The 20,444-nt window shown below is 44.4% G+C and overlaps 1 protein-coding gene across 1 annotated transcript in view; it reads left to right on the top strand.

Moving 5' to 3' along the window:
- pkd1a (polycystic kidney disease 1a) overlaps positions 1-20,444 on the top strand; it is a 191,551-nt gene that overhangs the window by 153,919 nt on the left and 17,188 nt on the right. Inside the window, exons 33-41 of the mRNA XM_070901126.1 lie at positions 748-788; positions 5,149-5,351; positions 7,314-7,422; positions 8,590-8,717; positions 9,948-10,150; positions 12,196-12,390; positions 15,563-15,714; positions 17,237-17,355; positions 18,660-18,807. Coding sequence (XP_070757227.1) covers positions 748-788; positions 5,149-5,351; positions 7,314-7,422; positions 8,590-8,717; positions 9,948-10,150; positions 12,196-12,390; positions 15,563-15,714; positions 17,237-17,355; positions 18,660-18,807 — 1,298 coding nt within the window. The remainder of the gene's footprint in view (positions 1-747; positions 789-5,148; positions 5,352-7,313; positions 7,423-8,589; positions 8,718-9,947; positions 10,151-12,195; positions 12,391-15,562; positions 15,715-17,236; positions 17,356-18,659; positions 18,808-20,444) is intronic.

Here is a 20,444-nt window from a genome sequence, read left to right on the forward strand (position 1 = left end):
TTGTTACCATAAAATTACTTACACAGTGATGCATTTCAATGCCATTTATGTCATCACGCTGTGTGTTTGTAAACACGTTAATAAAAGGTTTGCCCAACAGTTTTTCATGAAGTCTGTGACCCTTTAAAGGAGGTGTCAGAAGGTCGTGGGCTCAGGTCCCATTCCAGATACTTGAGCACATAATCTAGGCTGACACTCCAGCGCTGTACTGAGGGAGTGCAGCACTGTCGGAGGTGCTATCTTTCAGATGAGACGTTAAACTGAGGCCCTGTCTGGCCTCTCAGATGAACATAAAAGATCCCATGGCAGTATTTTGAAGAAGAGCAGAGGAGTTCTCCCTGGTGTCCTGGCCAATATTTATCCCTTAACCAACATAACAAAAAACGATGATATGGTCACTGATCTCATTGCTGTTTGTGGGACCTTGAAAGTCCCCGAGCAATCCAATAGACCAGCTGGGTGCTGTTTCATACTCAACTAGTTATACTGCCATCACAGTAAGATAACCCTGTTTGAAGTGTGTCTCACACTGCTTGGCTTTAACAAGCTCATATGACATCAGAACCCGGCGCATTTCGTGTTGATGCACAGCTGAAAGCACTTTGGCCCAATGCCAAGTTGGCATGTGAACTGCACTCCAAAAAGTGCCCACGAAGAGGTCTTTCCCTTCCTCCTGCAGTGATAAACATTCTTTAATTCATATTTTTTTTGTTTAATTTGAAAAAGATTCATTTTCTTTTAATGCAGGATTACAAAGAGAAGCTGAAGTCCGATATAATTTCAAAGAGGTCAGTGTGCCGCGATTATTCATCTCAGTTCTTTTAGTCTTTGCTTCTCTTTCAGTAAAGAAGAGAACTTCGATGTCGGTTGCAATCAGCAAAAAGTTTCTTTGAGATTCTCTTTTGAGAACAAACTTTAACTTTATCATATTTCTTTAGAGGAAAGTATTGCTCAGTTGTTAAGGGCAGCTGTGTCACTGAGCCATTAGCGAGCGTTCCCACCAATTCTCCCTCGAATTATTTTTTTAGTGCGCAGTCCCTTTTAACTAGCTGCGCGGCCCATTCAAATTCTCCTACAGTACAGGTTTCGTCCCTGCAGAAGCTGGTGAGCGGCCTGCATGGGACCTCCAGACTGCTGTACGGCCGTGCAGCTTAGCGGGAAGATTAGTTCCCATAAGAACATAAGAATTAGGAACAGGAGTAGGCCATCTAGCCCCTCGAGCCTGCTCCGCCATTCAACAAGATCATGGCTGATCTGTCCGTGGACTCAGCTCCACTTACCCGCCCGCTCCCCATAACCCTTAATTCCCTTATTGGTTAAGAATCTATCTATCTGTGATTTGAATACATTCAATGAGCTAGCCTCAACTGCTTCCTTGGACAGAGAATTCCACAGATTCACAACCCTCTGGGAGAAGAAATTCCTTCTCAACTCGGTTTTAAATTGGCTCTCCCGTATTTTGAGGCTGTGCCCCCTAGTTCTAGTCTCCCCGACCAGTGGAAACAACCTCTCTGCCTCTATCTTGTCTATCCCTTTCATTATTTTAAATGTTTCTATAAGATCACCCCTCATCCTTCTGAACTCCAACGAGTAAAGACCTAGTCTACTCAATCTATCATCATAAGATAACCCCCTCATCTCCGGAATCAACCTAGTGAATCGTCTCTGTACCTCTTCCAAAGCTAGTATATCCTTCCTTAAGTAAGCTAACCAAAACTGCACGCAGTACTCCAGGTGCGGCCTCACCAATATCCTGTACAGTTGCAGCAGGACCTCCCTGCTTTTGTACTCCATCCCTCTCGCAATGAAGGCCAACATCCCATTCGCCTTCCTGATTACCTGCTGCACCTGCAAACTAACCTTTTGGGATTCATGCACAAGGACCCCCAGGTCCCTCTGCACTGCAGCATGTTGTAATTTCTCCCCATTCAAATAATATTCCCTTTTACTGTTTTTTTTTCCAAGGTGGATGACCTCACACTTTCCGACATTGTATTCCATCTGCCAAACCTTAGCCCATTCGCTTAACCTATCTAAATCTCTTTGCAGCCTCTGTCCTCTACACAACCCGCTTTTCCACTAATTTTTGTGTCATCTGCAAATTTTGTTACACTACACTCTGTCCCCTCTTCCAGGTCATCTATGTATATTGTAAACAGTTGTGGTCCCAGCACCGATCCCTGTGGCACACCACTAATCACCGATTTCCAACCCGAAAAGGACCCATTTATCCCGACTCTCTGCTTTCTGTTAGCCAGCCAATTCTCTATCCATGCTAATACATTTCCTCTGACTCCGCGTACCTTTATCTTCTGCAGTAACCTTTTGTGTGGCACCTTATCGAATGTCTTTTGGAAATCTAAATACACCACATCCATCGGTATACCTCTATCTACCATGCTCGTTATATCCTCAAAGAATTCCAGTAAATTAGTTAAACATGATTTCCCCTTCATGAATCCATGTTGCGTCTGCTTGATTGTGCTATTCCTATCTAGATGTCCCGCTATTTCTTCCTCAATGATAGCTTCAAGCATTTTCCCCACTGCGGATGTTAAACTAACCGGCCTATAGTTACCTGCCTTTTGTCTGCCCCCTTTTTTAAACAGAGGTGTTACATTAGCTGCTTTCCAATCCGCTGGTACCTCCCCAGAGTCCAGAGAATTTTGGTAGATTATAACGAATGCATCTGCTATAACTTCCGCCATCTCTTTTAATACCCTGGGATGCATTTCATCAGGACCAGGGGACTTGTCTACCTTGAGTCCCATTAGCCTGTCCAGCACTACCCCCCTAGTGATAGTGATTATCTCAAGGTCCTCCCTTCCCACATTCCCGTGACCAGCAATTTTTGGCAAGGTTTTTGTGTCTTCCACTGTGAAGACCGAAGCAAAATAATTGTTTAAGGTCTCAGCCATTTCCACATTTCCCATTATTAAATCCCCCTTCTCATCTTCTAAGGGACCAACATTTACTTTAGTCACTCTTTTCCGTTTTATATATTGGTAAAAGCTTTTACTATCTGTTTTTATGTTTTGCGCAAGTTTACTTTCGTAATCTATCTTTCCTTTCTTTACTGCTTTCTTAGTCATTCTTTGCTGTTGTTTAAAATTTTCCCAATCTTCTAGTTTCCCACTAACCTTGGCCACCTTATATGCATTGGTTTTTAATTTGATACTCTCCTTTATTTCCTTGGTTATCCACGGCTGGTTATCCCTTCTCTTACCGCCCTTCTTTTTCACTGGAATATATTTTTGTTGAGCACTATGAAAGAGCTCCTTAAAAGTCCTCCACTGTTCCTCAATTGTGCCACCGTTTAGTCTGTGTTTCCAGTCTACTTTAGCCAACTCTGCCATCATCCCACTGTAGTACTGTAGTCCTTTTTGTTTAAGCAAGTACACTCTTAGGGACCAATTTTCACCAAGGCCTCCACCCGCCCAAGTGCCGCCCAAAATGCCACCGATGGCCACCGAGGTACCGGACGGTTCTTTGGGCGGGATATTCATGGCCGAGGTCCCTCGAAGGTCGGTGGGCGGCAAATGGACGACGTGCGTCGCCAATCTGGGCGGCAGCGGGTGGGAGGTCTCATTCTCGGCAGCAGAGGCGCTTGTCGCCCAAGTGCCGCCGAGGATGGAGTCGGGCCCACAGAGGGTCGAACACCTGAAAAAAAAAATCACCAATAAAAAATAAAAAACTATCCGAAGACCTTCAGGGGACCCCATGCAGGTAAGTCGCTGTTGAAATGTTTTTTTTAAATGTTCACTTACCTTTTTTTCAGGTTCATCAAACTTACCTGCGGGGACAGACTAGCCTCCAGCCAGCGGTCCACCCCCGTTCTGCCGCCGAGTCCCGTCGGCTCCCGCCCACAGGAATCTGGGAGCTCGGCGGGTGGGAGATCAGTTGCGTCGCTCGGCCGTCCGCTGACGTCAGCGAGCAGTTCCCGGCGGCTCTCTCCTCCCGCCTGCTCTAGGCCACCTCCAAAGTGGCACTGGGCGGATCTGCAGGAGGAATGTCGGCAGCAGTGGATGGCAGTCACTGGCCACAGGCGGTGGGTGGGCTGCTGAATTTCGGCCCCTATATCTCCACGTAGTGATCACTGATAGGAAGTGTGCACGTGCTGATGTGAGGTGAAGACAGGATTGGGCGTAGCCCAATGGCCTTCAGACACCTGGCGTTAAAGCTTGCACATGAAGAATGGCCATTTGGATGAGGTATTGGCTGTGGTACTATACCCCTTGCATGAGTCAATGCCTGCTTGGAGACCGCCCCCCCCCCCCCCCCACCCCTTCGATCTGGCTATAAAAGTTTGCGATTACCCAGTTCAGCTTTGGAGGGACACGATTCCCCTGCGGCACTTTGTTTCAGTCAGCTGGCTTAATTCGGAGATGGGCATCCTTGGACCATTCCTGTCGCATCGCCGAGAGCATGCAGAAATCAAGCGCAGGCAGCGGAAAGAGCGTGTGGCAAACCTGTCCCACCCTCCCTTACTCTCAACGACTCTCTGTCCCACCTGTGACAGGGACTGTGACTCTTGTATTGGACTGTTCAGCCACCTAAGAACTCATTTTACGAGTGGAAGCAAGTCTTCCTCGATCCCGAGGGACTGCCTATGATGATGATGATGTACACCTCCTAACATCTGTTCTCACAGATATAAAGCAATCTATAAAAGCTGATAGTTTCATTAACTACCGTCTGCATTTAAAATATCAATACTTTGATTCCCTGATTTTTCTTCTCAAGCTGAAGTGCTGTTCTAAAAGTGGCACCAGGTATGCAGCACCTCACCTAAGGGATCCTTCGTCCCATGAGTGCCCAGATAGCTTGCGCCAGCAAACTGTTGGTCCACAGATAGAATCAGAGCCGAGGCCCATATCTTGCCCTGTTATAACCTGGCTTCCATGCAGCCACATGTTTCAGCAGGACAGTGGTCAAGTTGATTTTATTTTCCCTTTCCCTGTCCCAGGGCATCTTGAGGCAAATATTATAACTCCCAGTTACATTTGTTCTTAATTTGTGGACTTCTGCATTTTCTTTTCAAAATAAAAAGTTAAAGCCCAGGAGATGGCTATTGTTTATGTTGGCAAGTCAAGTGACTTCGTTCCAATTACTGTAACATGACTGCTGAAACTTCATCTTCATCCACAGCCTGCCGAGCTGGCCTGCCTATGATAGCATGGTGAATTGGCCAGACTTGCTAAATGATCAGTCCATTATAGGGAGCAATATTCCGAAGCTAAGGAGAGGCCGAGGAACCCGCCACCTCGGAATAGAGACGCAACTGAGTTCAGACGATGAGCCCCTCTCCCTCGGCTTCGATCAAGTCAGGAACAAATGCTTCTCCGCTTCAGGTAAACTTTCATACTGTTACAAAGTTTTGTGAGTGGGGAATCAGGGGCTCCTTGAAGCAGTAAAAGAAAGAACTTGCATTTCTGTAGCGCCTTTCACAACCTCAGGACGTCCCAAAGCGCTTTACAGTCAATAAAGTACTTTTGGTCACTGCTGTAATGGTGGAAATACGCAGCCAATTTGCGCACAGCAAGCTCCCGCAAACAGCAATGCGATAATGACCAGATAATCTGTTTTAACTCTTACATGCTGACAGAAATCAAAGGGTTTGCCACACAATGGTTTCCAAATATCTAGACAGGCTAACACACTGCTTGTTATTTAGCAACTTCGGTTTAGCACATTAAGCGCCTTTCTTCTAGGTCCTTTTTAAAAAAAAAACTTGCTTTTAAAATAAAGGCCCAGAAATCCTGGTTGGCTGCTTCCCATGGGTGATCGAGGGAAAAAGTTAGAAAAGGTGCGCACCTACCTGTTCCTGCTGCGCTCACGCGACTTCCCGGTCCTGAGGTCTCCACTGACTGTGTCGCAGCACGTGCACGTCAGGACGTGCGCAGGGCTGGAGCTGCAGTCACATGGCTCTGGGCAACCAATCCAGGTAAAATATGTTCTCATTCATAATAATGGGAACTTCATAAGTTGGAGTTCCCATTATTATGAATGAGAACCACCCCCCACCCCCAGACACTCAAAACTCAAATAAAAAAATTGAAAAAAATACACCTCATATTTTTATTAATTTAAATTAAAGTTATTTATGCATTATAAAAAAAAATGTTTCCCGATTTTCTAAAGTTTTTATTATTATGGTTTAAAATAAACTTACCGTTAGTGGAGAGGGTTTTTAACAACATTTGTTTTTTAAATTTTATTTTATAATTTTGTGTATTTTAAAACTCTTACGGCTGTAAAAATTGGCTATGCGCCTGCTTTTATCAGGTGCAAGAGTTTTCAGGACAGCTGCTGCGAAAGATATGGGTAAAGGTGGGTGGGATGGCTTGACCCATCCACCTCCACGGAGGTGTGTGGGGGACCTGACCCATCCACCTCCATGGCACGAACCTGGTATTGCAGTACTTCCAGGAACGGTGCAGTGGCTCTAGGCCTTTTGGCTAAGAGCATTGGCGCAGAGTGATCCTTGACTGGTGCAGGGTGACCTCTGGCGTTTGTGACTTGACAAAGAATTGGAAACGATTGGCTACGAATTTATTTAAAAAAAAAAAAAAACCGCAATCTTGCCCATGCGAATGTCCTGGATGTGAAGATACGGAGGATCTGTCAAGCTGGAGCCTGATAGATCGGAAAAGCCGGTTTTCAGCGCATGCGCATTGTGCGTACACACTCCGTACGGACTCGGGAGGCAGGAATTTCTGGGCCAAAAAAATAGCATTTCAAAAAACTCTTTTTCCAACTCCTTTCTGTGGGAAAATGGTAAAAGAAAATCCAGAGATGTCACGAGAGTTGATTGTGTGATCTGGCGCTCCGACTGAGGAGCCCGCAACCAGGGTTCTTCCATTAAAATGGCTGGACAGGCTGCGTGCCCACGATTTCCTGAGCGGCTTTTCCTGCAATACCGCTCCTCGCTGGGAACACCCAACCATGGAATCACTCCAATGATTCCTTGATTTTGTTGGGGAGGATAATTACTTTATGTTTTACCATTAATTATTGAATATTAGCTACTAAGCACCCCTCTAATATGGCGTGGAAGGCTTCAATCGTCTTTCCCCATCAATTGTGAATTAGTCCTCTTATTCTGAGCGTGTAACACAATCAAAATGTTTTATCCTATCTACTTAGTCTTTTTGCAAATACAAAGCATTACGAGTTTTTGAAAGGCCAAAATATCACGGCCTACAAACCAGAAGCAGATGCTGTAGTAGCTTGCCCATTTCTGCTGATACAGTTGTAAATAATTTGCATGTTAAATCTTCACCAACTGCACTTTGTTACAATGTTTCCATCAGATGAACACCTGATACAAAGAATTAGCTTTGACGGGAACAACGAGGTGTCCACTTCGTACGATAGTGGAAGAGTCTCGCTCGATGACGAGAGTCACTTAATATCTAACCTGTGAGTATGTTCTGAAAATCTGTCCCTACTTCACTGCAGCATCAAGTACAGATTGAACCTCCCTTATCTGGAACCCTCAGGACCTGACCTGTTCAAGATGAGGGATTTTGCCGGACGAGGGGTGGTCATGTTAAATTGGACGGTACAGGTACTGAGCAAGAGGATATAGGGGTTGGCTGGCTTGGGGCTGGGAGTGCGGCAGAGAGATCGTGAGGGGGTGGGGGTGGTGGATCGCGGGGTCAAGCCAGCAATTGCGGGAGTCGGCAGCGAGGAAGGACTTCAATTTGTTCATGTCGGAGTTCTGAACATGCGCCACCCGGTGGCCGGCGATGGTTCCGGACAAGGGGTGGTGCTGGATAAGGGAGTTCTGGATAAGAGAGGTTCAACCTGTACTAGTTTATCGTTGACAATGGCTTAAGGATGTATTGTCGACAGGAACGTCTGGTTTGCCAACCAGAAATGAGTGTACGCAAACAAAATGACCATTATTATCCAAAATGCTAGTAGACTGCAAGTGCACCAGAAGCTTTTCATTTGAGTTGATGCTGTGCTGTGCAATATTAGCAACAAACATTAATATAAAGTTACCTTGTCAACTAATTTAACATAGGCATTAAATTATTTTAAATGGGTTAGTGTCTTTGTTTAAAAAAAAGTATTTGCCTCTTAATATCACATATTTCAACCCAATTAACATTTTTAACTCTTTGGATTTTATATGGAACATGAATCACGCTTTTGACAAAATGTTTCTTCTGTGACACTTAATTCGCCACATTGTGCCCACCACTCAGTCACCACCAGTACTTCCTTATAATGTTAATATTCTGAGCTCAGAATACTCTCTCCAGCCACAACTAGTGTTTGGAAAGTCCAGGGGATGGAACTTGCTGCCCGACATAAAACTGGCATTGAAATCGATGGGAATTAATTCGGGCGGTTTCTATAATGGGCCGCCGTTCTGTAATGCCAGCCTTATACCCGGGTGGCAAGTTGAAAATCCAAGGTTTGTAATTGCAATACCAGCCAGATGTCAAGCAGACTTGTTATGAAAAGGCCGTATGTTCACCATTACTGAATTCTTGCACCAACGCTAAGCGTTGCCGAGATATGTCATCAGTCTGGATTTGTTTCTCCCTTTCCCCCTTACATTTTCCTCTCCTTCAGAACGGAGATAATCGATGGGAGCGAACAGCCGCGAGCAGAAACAGCCATCCTGAACAAGACTGGTGATAATGGTCAAGTCATCAGACCTTCCCTAGGTATTGCAAGATCGGCTACTACCAGAAGAATAGGTAAATCGTTCAACTCCACCCTACACCCCGAATAAACAGGCCGTCTGATTTTTAAAAAACTGAATTTAGGTCAACGAGCTTATCATTGTGCTATTAGTCATCTCCCCTAACTGTTCTATTACTGCTCGCATCCTACATGAAAGGCTTTGGACAACTATTACACGAAAGTCATTGCATGCTATTGAAGGTGTCCTACAGTTATTGCACTTAGAACCTTTCCAACTATCAGAGAAAAGTACCAGCCTATTCATCTGGACTAGACTTGAGTTCACAAGGGGAGAATTTCCACCGGGTTCTCCTAACCTGCTGCTGTAACTCCAGAGCAAGATCGGCAGATTTCCCCCATCGCCCGTCCCCGAGAAATGGCGTATAAGTTTTGCACCATTTCTCTAGAGCTTCCATCGATCTACCGTCAACATTAATTTGGGAGATTGGGGAATTGCTGCAGAAATTCCAGGCATACATCCCTAAGTTGAATGGATAATGTGCTAAACTAGTGTCAGCTATGGCTGAGTGGTAGCACTCTCGCCTCCGAGTCAAAAAGTTGTAGGTTCAAAGCCTGTGCCTCAGTCTGGTGGACCATACACTCCTCCATCTCTCAAAGTGAAGATCATTTGATGACGTGATTATATTCCAATAAGCCAGAATACAGAACGAGATTTCTCTGTTTGAGCGCTGGGCTCTGCCAGATTTATCTAGATATTGAACACATTCTGGTTCACAGGACAAGTGAGGTCTGTTAATGAAATGACTGATTACACTGAGCCAAAGGAAATAACTTGCACAAAAATGTAAAGGGGTGAGACCAGAACTAGGGGCCATAAATATAAGAGAGTCACTAATAAATCCAATTGAGAAATCAGGAGAAATTTCTTTACCCAGTGAGTGGTTAGAATGTGGAACTCACTACCCCAGGGAGTAGTTGAGGCGAATAGCATAGAGGCATTTAAGGAAAAGTTGGATAAACACATGAGGGAGAAAGCAATCGAAGGATATGTTGATGGGGATGGATAAAGTGGGGTGGGAGGAGACCTTTGTGGAGCTTAAACACCGGCATGAACTCATTTGGCCTGTTTCTGTGCTGTAAATACTATGTAGTTGTAACAACCACAATAATGATTTTTCATTTTGTGCAGAACTATGAGTCTGTTGTGTCCCTATTATTGTGAGAGAACTACTGATCCAGGTTGGATTCCACTAACATTATTTTATATCCTTGTATTTCAACAGCTTTCACTGACCCGCCACAACAGTGTCTCTTCCCATTCTGGTGCAGTTATACCGCCCATGCCCTCTGTTTCCTCCTCTTCTCTGGCTGCATCAGCATGTCAATATGGATTGGCGTTAACTTCACCTCCAGGGTCGCCCTCATGTGGCTCATCTCAGGAATCTTCAGCGTCTTCTCTTCATTCTTCCTCCTGGAACCTCTGAAGGCAGGTTCTATCACAAGAAGGTGTCATAGTTTATGTCTGGGCCTTGCTAGGTTCCCTCAGGAATGTCGCTAGTCATGTGTCGCTGGGGCCGGTAATACCCTCGGAATCACCGCCGTAGCTTCGCCAGAAGTGTGTCGGAAACTTAGTTGCAGGGTGTAAATGAGCATTCCGTCACACTCCCAGCTATGTTGTGGCGCTGGAGTGTGAGCCACTCTCAGGAAATTCCTGGCCTCTGAATCTTTGCATCGAAGTGTCATACGGTATACCGAAAGATCACAAAATATCAAGGCTTCATCTACAACTCTCGTGATCTTACGGGATGTTGATGGGAAAACAAAGCTGGACATTTATTTTAGTTCTGCCTACGTACAAGAACAATTTAACCAGGCGTCAGAGATGTCTATAATTGCTCATCTGATGACTAAACAATGTTGTATTGCATGAAGATGTTTAATTCAACAATTTGCATTATATAGCGTAGTAAAACATCCCAAGGAGCTGCATGGGTGCGTTATTAAACAAAATTTGATACCGAGCCACATTGCAGCGAGTTGTTGTGATCTGGATTGCACTGCCTGGAAGGTTGGTGGGTACAGATTCAAAACTAGCTTCAAAAGGGAATTGGATAAATACTTGAAGGAAAAGAGCGGGGGAGTGGGACTAATTGGGTAGCTCGTTCAAAGAGCCGGCACAGGCACGATGGGTTGAATGGCCTCCTTCTGTGCTGTCTCATTCCATGATTCTATAATTAGCTGAGCGTGGGAGCCCTTCCCAACGCAGGGGCATTGAGATAACTGGAACGTCACATGGCAGCTTGACAGCTAACTGCATGTGGATTAAAAGTCAAACCGGTGGCTTCCTAGGCTGCAGCACTCGTTGAATAATCACTCATTCCTGTAACCATTCTCGTAAATCTCTTGTGAACCCTCACCAAAGCCTCCACGTCCTTCCTAAAGTGTGGTGCCCAGAAGTGGGACACAGTATTCCAGCTGGGTCGAACTAGTGTTTGATACGGGTTTAGCAATCACTTCCTGGATTTTGTAGTCTGTGCTTCTATTTATAAAGCCAAGATTCCTATATGCTTTGTTAACCTGTCCTGCCACCCTCAAAGATTTGTGCACAAGCACTCCTCAGGTCTCTCTGTTCCTGCATGCCAAAAAATGAGGACGTGTGACCCCCAGTTCCTCTCCATGGCTAGATACATGATTCCAGCATCCAGAGGGTGAAAGATTAGAGATTACAATTTTCTCATGCAAAAACTTGGTTATTCATGAAAACGTGATCCCAATGTACAGGGACTGACCTGAAGGCAATTGTCATGTATTGGTCAACGCTGGCTCCTGAGAGGGTCAGGAAATTCTCTCGTCCTAATTCCCATCGGAAGTCAGCGTAGTAAGTTCCGGAATGCATCTCGTTGTAATAGACCATTCAGCGCGTGACGTTTCAACGCCACTCCTTTGGTCATGAGGGCGCCAATCTCACCTGGACATGACCTCTCACCCCTGCACTCCTTCAACAGGCCATTAGACTGAAGCCATTCAATGCTTACCATGTGAGGGGGACCCACCAGGGGAGCTCAGGCAGTAGTTTCTTTGCAATGTCATATTTTCTTTTTCTGATGTGGTAACATCACAAAGAAGCCCTCGGAACGTAAAACACGACACAACTGAAACTAGTTCAGCTTGGATCAAATCTAAACATCTGTGGATAGAGTAGATTAGCAGCGACCCAGACCCCGAGGCCTTCCACACAGCGGACAGCTTATCGGAACATTTCGGGCGCATTGCCCATAACTTTGCACCTATGGAAGTTAATGGTGGGTTAAGGCCTGGGGATTTTCTAATAAGTTGTCTGTTGCCTGCAAGGAACTGCCATAGGTTTGGACCTCAGCAAGCTCTGCCTATCATCTGATCTTAAACATATCCCCTTGTATCAGAACACTGAAAGTTTAGGCGCTACTGCTATATTTAAACACTCATTACCTTTAATAAGGATGTTCCACTATAAATGACGGTGCCCTTTCTGATCATTTACTTGCAATGTAGGTTCTGACTGAAGCACTTTACTTTGCGGTGGTTGCTAAGCGCGTCCATCCAGATGAAGATGACAATTTAGTGGAGAAGCCACGAGTCGAACAGATCTCAGAAAAAATTGGGAAAGTGCGACCTCCTCAAGGATATGGCCTTCTGCAAGCCAAGGAAGAGGCCAAGAAAGTTCAGATACTTCACAGGATGCTCAAGGTATAACTCAACCCTAAATAGGGAACTTCCATCAATTGAGCTTCAACCAATAATAAAATAGGGAATTCAGGAGCAACCTCTTTAGCCGGAGAGTGATTCGAATGTGGAACCCACTACCACATGGAGTAGTTGAGGTGAATAGCATAGATGCATTTAACGGAAAGCTAGATAAGTACATGAGGGAGAAAGGAATAGAAGGATTATGCAGATAGGGTTAGATGAAGTGGGGTGGAAGGAGGCTTGTGTGGAAAGAAAAAAGACTTGCATTTATATAGCACTTTGCACGACCACCGGACATCTTAAAGTGCTTTACAGCCAATTAAGTACTTTTGGAGTGTAGTCACTGTTGTAATCTAGGAAACACAGCAGCCAATGTGTGCACAGCAAGCTCCCACAAACAGCAATGTGATAATGACCAGATAACCTGTTTTTGTTATATTGGTTGAGAGATAAATATTGGCCGGGACATTGAGGATAACTCCCCTGCTCTTCTTCGAAATACTGCTATGGGATCTTTTGCATCCACTTGAGAAGGCAGATGGGGCCTCGGTCTCATCTGAAAGACGCACCTCCGACAAAGCAGCACTCCCTGCAGCACTGCAGTGTCAGCCTAGATTTATGTACTCAAGTCCCTGGAGTGGGACTTGAACCCACAACCTTCTGACTCAGAGACAAGTGTGCTACCCACTGAGCCACAGCTGACACTTACGCTAGAGCACAAACATGGACATAGATCAGATGGGCCTAATGGCCTGTTTCTATGCTGCAGGCTATATGCAATTCTATGTCAAAAGCCCCTGTCCTCCAAACTTTCAGCGGGTCAGATAATTACCAAAACACTACAAGTGCATTAAACCACTTTTAATAAAAAACTGGGAATAATGAAAGGCATTGTAAGTCAGCCAACATCTGAAAGAGCAAATTAAAGGCGACTTCTGATGAAATGCCTCACTTGAACCATGAGTCTATATTTCTTTCACATGTTGACTGACTGGTTGCGTATTTTCAGCGCGTTCTGTTTTGGTTTGAGGTTCCAGCAATTGAGCTTTTGTAAAAAAATTTGCAATCTCTGACTTATGAGCCTTATATAATTGAGAGGAAAATGAAATATTCTTCACTTAAGCTATCGCTGAGATTAAAAATGTATTTTTCCTGAGGCAAGAACCAAGAATTGCATATTACTCGATCTTGGACGCAACTACTGAAATTTCCAGCGGTAGCCAAAACAAATATTGAGGAAAAAAAATGGTAGAGTAGATTTTTTCACAGTGAATCATGGCTTAGGTTAGTTTTTTTCCAGTTCATAGGCCAGCTGTTAATGGCAGCTGATCCATCAGTGTCAAAGCAACAGAGCTATCAAAGTACATTGCTAGTCTCGACTCCCAGTGTTCCTGGGTGCTTGACTGTCGGTGTGACACTGAGATTAATTTAATCTCCTGCCTGTTTATAATACATTTATATTACGCAGCTATCGAATGACTCCCTGTGAAATGTGGTTTTTATTTCTGCCTCGATAATTGTTCAGGAGTCGACATCAGTCTCACAAGTCGTAAAAATAAATTCACGGACAGCATTACACAGTGTATTTTTTTCTGGTATTTGTCATTTTCTTTAAGGTTTAAGAAATTCAAATTAACCATCCAATGCAGTAATTGCACACTTGATCCAAATTCTAATCCTCCCAACCCCTGTGTAGATTTCTAGAGAGCATTTTCTGCTGAAAAAATATTGAATTTTTACAGTAAAATGGTGCACCCTAGTTATTTCAAATGCTTTTTAAAAAACTGATAGATATGCAATCTAAAACAAATTTTAGGAAAAATAAGTGACAATCATGTTTATCTACATTCAACAGACCAACCAGGCCATCACTTTCACAATTGTTACCTCAACAGTCACATCAGAACTCCTCCCCCTCCCTCACTTCTCTGTTGTAACTTTCCTCCCCCTCCCTCACTTCCTGCTATAACATTTCTCCCCTCTCCCTCACTTCCTGCTGTCACTATCCTCCTTCCCCTCACTTCCTGCTGTAACTTTCCTCCCCCTCCATCACTTCCTGCTGTCATTATCCTCTCTTCTCCTCGCTTCCTGCTGTAACTTCCCCCCCCCAATCTATCACTTCCTGCTGTCACTATCCTCTCTTGCTCTCACTTTCTGCTGTAACTTCCCTCCCCTTCCATCACTTCCTGCTGTCACTATCCTCTCTTCCCCTCACTTCCTGCTGTAACTCCCTCCCCTCCATCACTTCCTGCTGTCATTATCCTCTCTTCCCCTCACTTCCTGCTGTAACTTCCCTCCCCCTCCATCACTTCCTGCTGTCACTATCCTCTCTTCCCCTCACTTCCAGCTGTCACTATCCTCCTCTCTCCCATACTCCCTGCTGTAACTATCCTCCCTCCTCCCTCCCACACTCTCTGCTGTAACTATCTTCCCTCCTTTCTCAGTTTCTCCCCCTGTCCTGTCCTAGCACGAGCATTTACCCCTAATATAGTACTAACATAACAGGGGAAAAAAATAATTCTCATCATTATTAGCTGGCCACTTCCTTCTACATAAGCGAGAGAACTATTTAGGTGCATAAGTATTAATCCGTGCTGTGAGCTATAGTTTCAGTCTTTCCTGCATGAAATTAGCATGTTATGCCTGGCATACAAGCGAAATGCTCAAGCATTCTACAAATGGTTTCTCACAAACAAAAGTGGGCAATTTTGCAGGATTCCTGCTTTGAGAACAAAAACCCTTGGCTGGCTCACCTTATTGGTTTTGCAGAGGCAGGGGGAGAGGGAATGTACGGTACAATGTTGCCAATCCTGCACAAACCTTACCTATCCTTAAGAGGCAAATACAGATCTAGAATTTGGATGCAACTATATTAATTTTCCATCTAGGTATAAAAAGAATTATGAACTTCCAAAAGTAAAAAAAATGCTAAAAATATACAGTATAAACACGGATTTTTTTTAAGGAACATTGAATCAGCTTTTCCTGTTTTAAAGGTTCAATTTTAATGCCGTTTGGGCGATTGCTGTCACAGCAGATCTGTTGAGTTGCACATGAGCCAGGCCTTGTCCTGTTGTTGCTTTGAGCTCTCTTGTGTCCAGGTGTCCTTTGTTATCAGTGTTGTGCTAATATTAAATGGAGCTGACTGGAATTGTCATCCCTTGTGTTTCAGAACTTCATTATTTATATGTTGTTTCTGCTGGTGGTCCTCTTGATTAATTACGGAGACTCATTTAGAGACGCCCAGAGCAGACTCTTGCATAATTCAATTAGACAAGGCCTGGTAGGGGTCAGGAAAGGTGTAGAATTCCAGAAAATCAAAAGGTAAGAACTCTAATGGAATTTAACCTAGAAATCTATTGTTTAAAACTTCACATTCGGCATATACCTCCTGCTTGCTCACTACGTATTGTCATGTTTTTGTCACACTTTTTAGGACATGTTTCCCCATTAAAGGGACTTGCATTTATATAGCGCCTTTCACAGCCTCAGGATGTCTCAAAGTGCTTTACAGCCAATGAAGTACTTTTAAAGTGCAGTCGCTGTCTTAATGTGTGAAACGCAGCAGCAAGATCCCACAAACAGCAATGTCATAATGACCTGATAATTTTTTTAGTGATGTTGGTTGAGCGATACATACTGGCAAGGACACTGGAGAGAACTCCTCTCTTTTTCTAAATAGTGCCGTAGGTATAAATTATTAAGAATAGGAAACAACCAATATTCCCTCTTATTTTTTGGATGTGTGCAGCCTCTTTTTAAAGGGACACGCGGTCATGCTGGTGATTTCCCACATGGCAGTGGGATCTCAGCCAGGCCACCAGTTGGAGCTGCTGAACCTTGGCCAAGCACTGGTTGAGGGACCTCTCTACATCTGTTAGCAGCCGGTTACAGAGAAAGTCAATCATATCAGCGCCGTATCTTCGCCAGAGGGACGAAGCGACCAGCCAGAAGGAACGAATGGCTGATTGGCTGAAACCAGAGATGGGCCACGCCTCGAGCGCCAGGATGGTGCATGATGGGAATTGAGAGATGTCAGGCGTGGAACGAGTACACAAAACTACTTTTCTCCCAGAGCGACAGCAGCAGCGTTTGGGAGATCAATCGCCCGTCCCTGGAGATTCCCAGGCACTCCGGGGAGGGTTAGCAACCTTAAATTACTACAAGGGCAAAGAAAGATGAACCTGTATTATTTCCATTAATTCCTTTAACACACTTAAAAAAAAATGAGCTTGATTGCGCAGGTGATCCACTCCACAGGTTATCGCCCAGGCAACGAGGTTGAAAATGTCCTGTACATATTTAATTTATTGTGTATTTGTGTTTAAGCTGGCAGATAGTGTTACTGTGTACACATGCAGCTCAGCTAAGTAGCATTTAGCCAAAGCGGCATTTACAGTCAATAACAGGTGGAGATGAGTGATTGATACAGATTAAGGCTATTCTTCTATCATGATACACTATCATAACTTTAAAGTCGCAAAACACTCACAGTGTAGTGTAGTGAAGAATAGATAAAAAAAGATCGGACTTTTTGTGTGTGTCAGATTTTAAAGTATGCCTCTTTTATTACAACGAGTTACATATTGACAGATTTATATTGCTAAATATCCTGAAGCTAAATTTAAGAAGTTTAGAAATCCACAGAACATTTTGCTTTCTTCCTCTGTGTGAATCACTCTTAATAATGAGATGTTTAACTATGGCCTTAGCCCACACTTAGTCATGTTGCCCTCTGTGGTACTGAAAGGCAGCTCTTCGGGCCGTTCTTTAGGTTGCTCTTCATGTTTAATGTTTTGTTTAATCCTTTCTGTTCAAGTCCATTTAAGTCCATGCTCTCTTTCAGATCAGGAGAGCTTTGGAAATGGATGGCAGAGGTACTGTTACCGTATCTCTATAACAATAGAAGCAGGACTCTGTTGGGATGTCCACGACTACGCCAAGTTCGTTCAAAAATAAATCATGGTAAATGAGTTTGCATTTATGTAGCGCCTTTCACACCACAGCATTTTATAGTCAATTAAATACTTTTTGAAATGTAGTAATGTAGGAAATATCTGTAATGTAGGAAACTCAGCAGCCAATTTGCACACAGAATGATCCCACAAACAGCAATGAGATAATGACCAGATAATCTATTTTAGTGATGTTGGTTGAGAGATAAATATTGGCCAGGATATTGCAGAGAGCTCCTCTGCTCTTCTTCAAAATAGTGCCGTGGGATATTTTGCATCCACCTGAGAGAGCAGATGAGGCCTCGGTTTAACTTCTCATCTATAAGACAGCACCTCTGACAGTCCAACCCTCATCATCATCATCATAGGCAGTCTCTCGAAATCAAGGAAGACTTGCTTCCACTCCAAAATTGAGTTCTCAGGTGACTGAACAGTCCAATACGGGAATTACAGTCTCTGTCACAGGTGGGACAGAGAGTCGTTGGAGGAAAGAGTGAGTGGGGAGTCTGGTTTGCCGCACGCTCCTTCCGCTGCCTGTGCTTGTTTTCTGCATGCTCTCGGCGACGAGACTCGAGGTGCTCAGTGCCCTCCCGGATGCTCTTCCTCCACTTAGGGCGGTCTTTGGCCAGGGTCTCCCAGGTGTTGGTGGGGATGCTGCATTTTATCAAAGAGGCTTTGAGGGTGTCCTTGAAACATTTCCTCTGTCCATCTGGGGCTCGCTTGCCATGTAGGAGTTCCAAGTAGAGCGTTTGCTTTGGGAGTTTTGTGTCCAGCATGCGGACAAACTGGGAGCACTGCACTGCGAGTGTCAGTCTGGATTATGTACTCAAATCTCTGGAATGGGCCTTGAACCCATGCCCCACTCATTCCGAGGCTAGCGAGCTACCCACTGAGCCATGGCAAATACCAATGGCACAATGAGCCTTTTATAGCTTTATACTGTGTTTAGGGTTCCAGTGTGGAATGATAAAGAAAAACAACTGTATAGTTGATTTCAACTTTAAATTCAGAAGCTCACCCCATCTTACAAACTCTATCTTGCAGACTGACCAGTTTGGATGTAACTGCTTTCTGCTTAATTAAAATATTGGTACTTAATAGAACATCTTTAAAGGCCCAAGATATAACATTACAGAAACAGTCATCTTAATACAGTTTTTCAAATCTCAGACCACTTTCTATTTGGTTTAAACTCTTTACAATTGGAGTGATTAATTGGCCTGAGGTTGTATAGGACACAAATGTTTCTAATTCCCATGAAACATTCTCAGCTGACCGCACTTTCTTTCCTGTTTCATGCATACCTTCCACCAGTTCAATGTCTTCAGCAACTTTCTCGATCCCCGGTAACTAGTCTGCATGACCATGTGCTTCAAGATACCAGCGATTATGAGCCTGGTTGGAAGAGTCCAGTAACAAATCGGAGTAATACATGGACATACACATCACCTGATCTACCCGGGTAAGGAACATGTTCTGGAATACTGACATGAGGGATGTGCTCTGGGTATACCTTGTATTGACGTACTGAGGGGCAAGAGTGGAGGCACTGCTCCCGGGCTAAGGAAACACCTGCCCCCATTTTTTCGGACTGCAGCTGTTGGTAATGATTCTGCCATTCCCATTTACACTTCCTCTAGACCCATCTTTTGTTTCTTTACTTGACCCATTTCCATTTCCTTTTGCCTTACACCATCATCCCCTTTGTCATTTAATCTCTCCTGCCTTCCACCCTAGCACAGACCTTCCCTTTTATCGTTTTCTCCCCCCTCCTGTCTTTTCCCCGCCTCTATACTTGCTTCAGACCTGTCACATCTCTTAACTTTTTACGGTTCTGATGAAAGGTCATCGGCCTGAAACGTTAACTCTGTTTCTCTCTCCACAGATACTGTCTGACCTGCTGAGTATTTCCAGCATTTTCTGATTTTATTAGATTTCCAGCAGTTGCAGTATTTTGCTTTTGTAAGGAAATGAAAAGTCAGCCTGGGTTCTTTCCCTGATCATTATCCAGTGAGCCCCGCCGTGCTGGCTGGCCGGTTTGACTGTGTGGGTGTTAGGTGAGAACGGAATCAGTCTCAGCTCTGACTTCCTTCCACACACACCCCCCCCAGTGCCTCGTGAGGAAACAGGCTATTGAAGCCCATTAAACATGGCCACTTGGGCCTAGACCCAGAGGTCCGGGTTTCCCATACAGCCATTCCCCAGCCTTCAGGACAGGAAGGGAAGAAACCAGAAAGAAAAATGGTTTAATATTGCTTGCAAAAGCATATGTTTTAAAAAAAAAAATTCATTCCTGGGGTGTGGGCGATGCTGACAAGGCCAGCATTTATTGCCCATCCCTAATTGCCCTTGAGAAGGTAGTGGTGAGCTGCCTTCTTGCATCGCTGCAGTCCTTGTGGGGAAGGTACGCCCAACAGTGCTGTTCGGAAGGTAGTCCCAGGATTTTGATCCAGCGACGATGAAGGAATTACATATTTCCAAGTCAGGCTGGTGTGTAACTTGGAGGGGAACTTGCAGCTAATGGTGTTCCCATGTCCCTCCTGCCCTTGTCCTTCTAGGTGGTAGAGGTCGCAGGTTTGGGAGGTGCTGCTGAAGAAACCTTGGGGAGTTGCTGCAGTGCATCTTGTAGATGGTACACACTGCAGCTGCAGCCATGGTGTGCCGGTGGTGGCGGGAGTGAATGTTTAAGGTAGTGGATGGGGTGCCAATCAAGCGGTTAAATATTAAACGAGACATATCAGTGATACAATGTTCCCCTATGTACAATCCAAATGAAGAGTCTTATAGTACTCTGAGATATTACACATTCAGAGAGCCAAAGCTGGAACTACCTAAACTTTTACTCAAAAATTAATAGCTCTGTTTATTGCAGTTCTGGGGAATATTGAAATGAATTTGGAGCATTGATTAGTGAGCTCATATTCATTGATAGAATATTATCATAATCATGCACCCATACCATTTCTTCTTTGGTTTATCTCAATACAAAGTACATAGTATTCACAGCACAGAAACAGGCCATTTGGCCCAGCAGTTCTAATGCTGGTGTTTATGCTCCACACGAGCCTCCTCCCACCCCACCTCGCCCAACCCTATTAG

This window comes from Pristiophorus japonicus, chromosome 15 (genome assembly GCF_044704955.1).
Source record: "Pristiophorus japonicus isolate sPriJap1 chromosome 15, sPriJap1.hap1, whole genome shotgun sequence".
Lineage (NCBI taxonomy): Eukaryota > Metazoa > Chordata > Chondrichthyes > Pristiophoridae > Pristiophorus > Pristiophorus japonicus.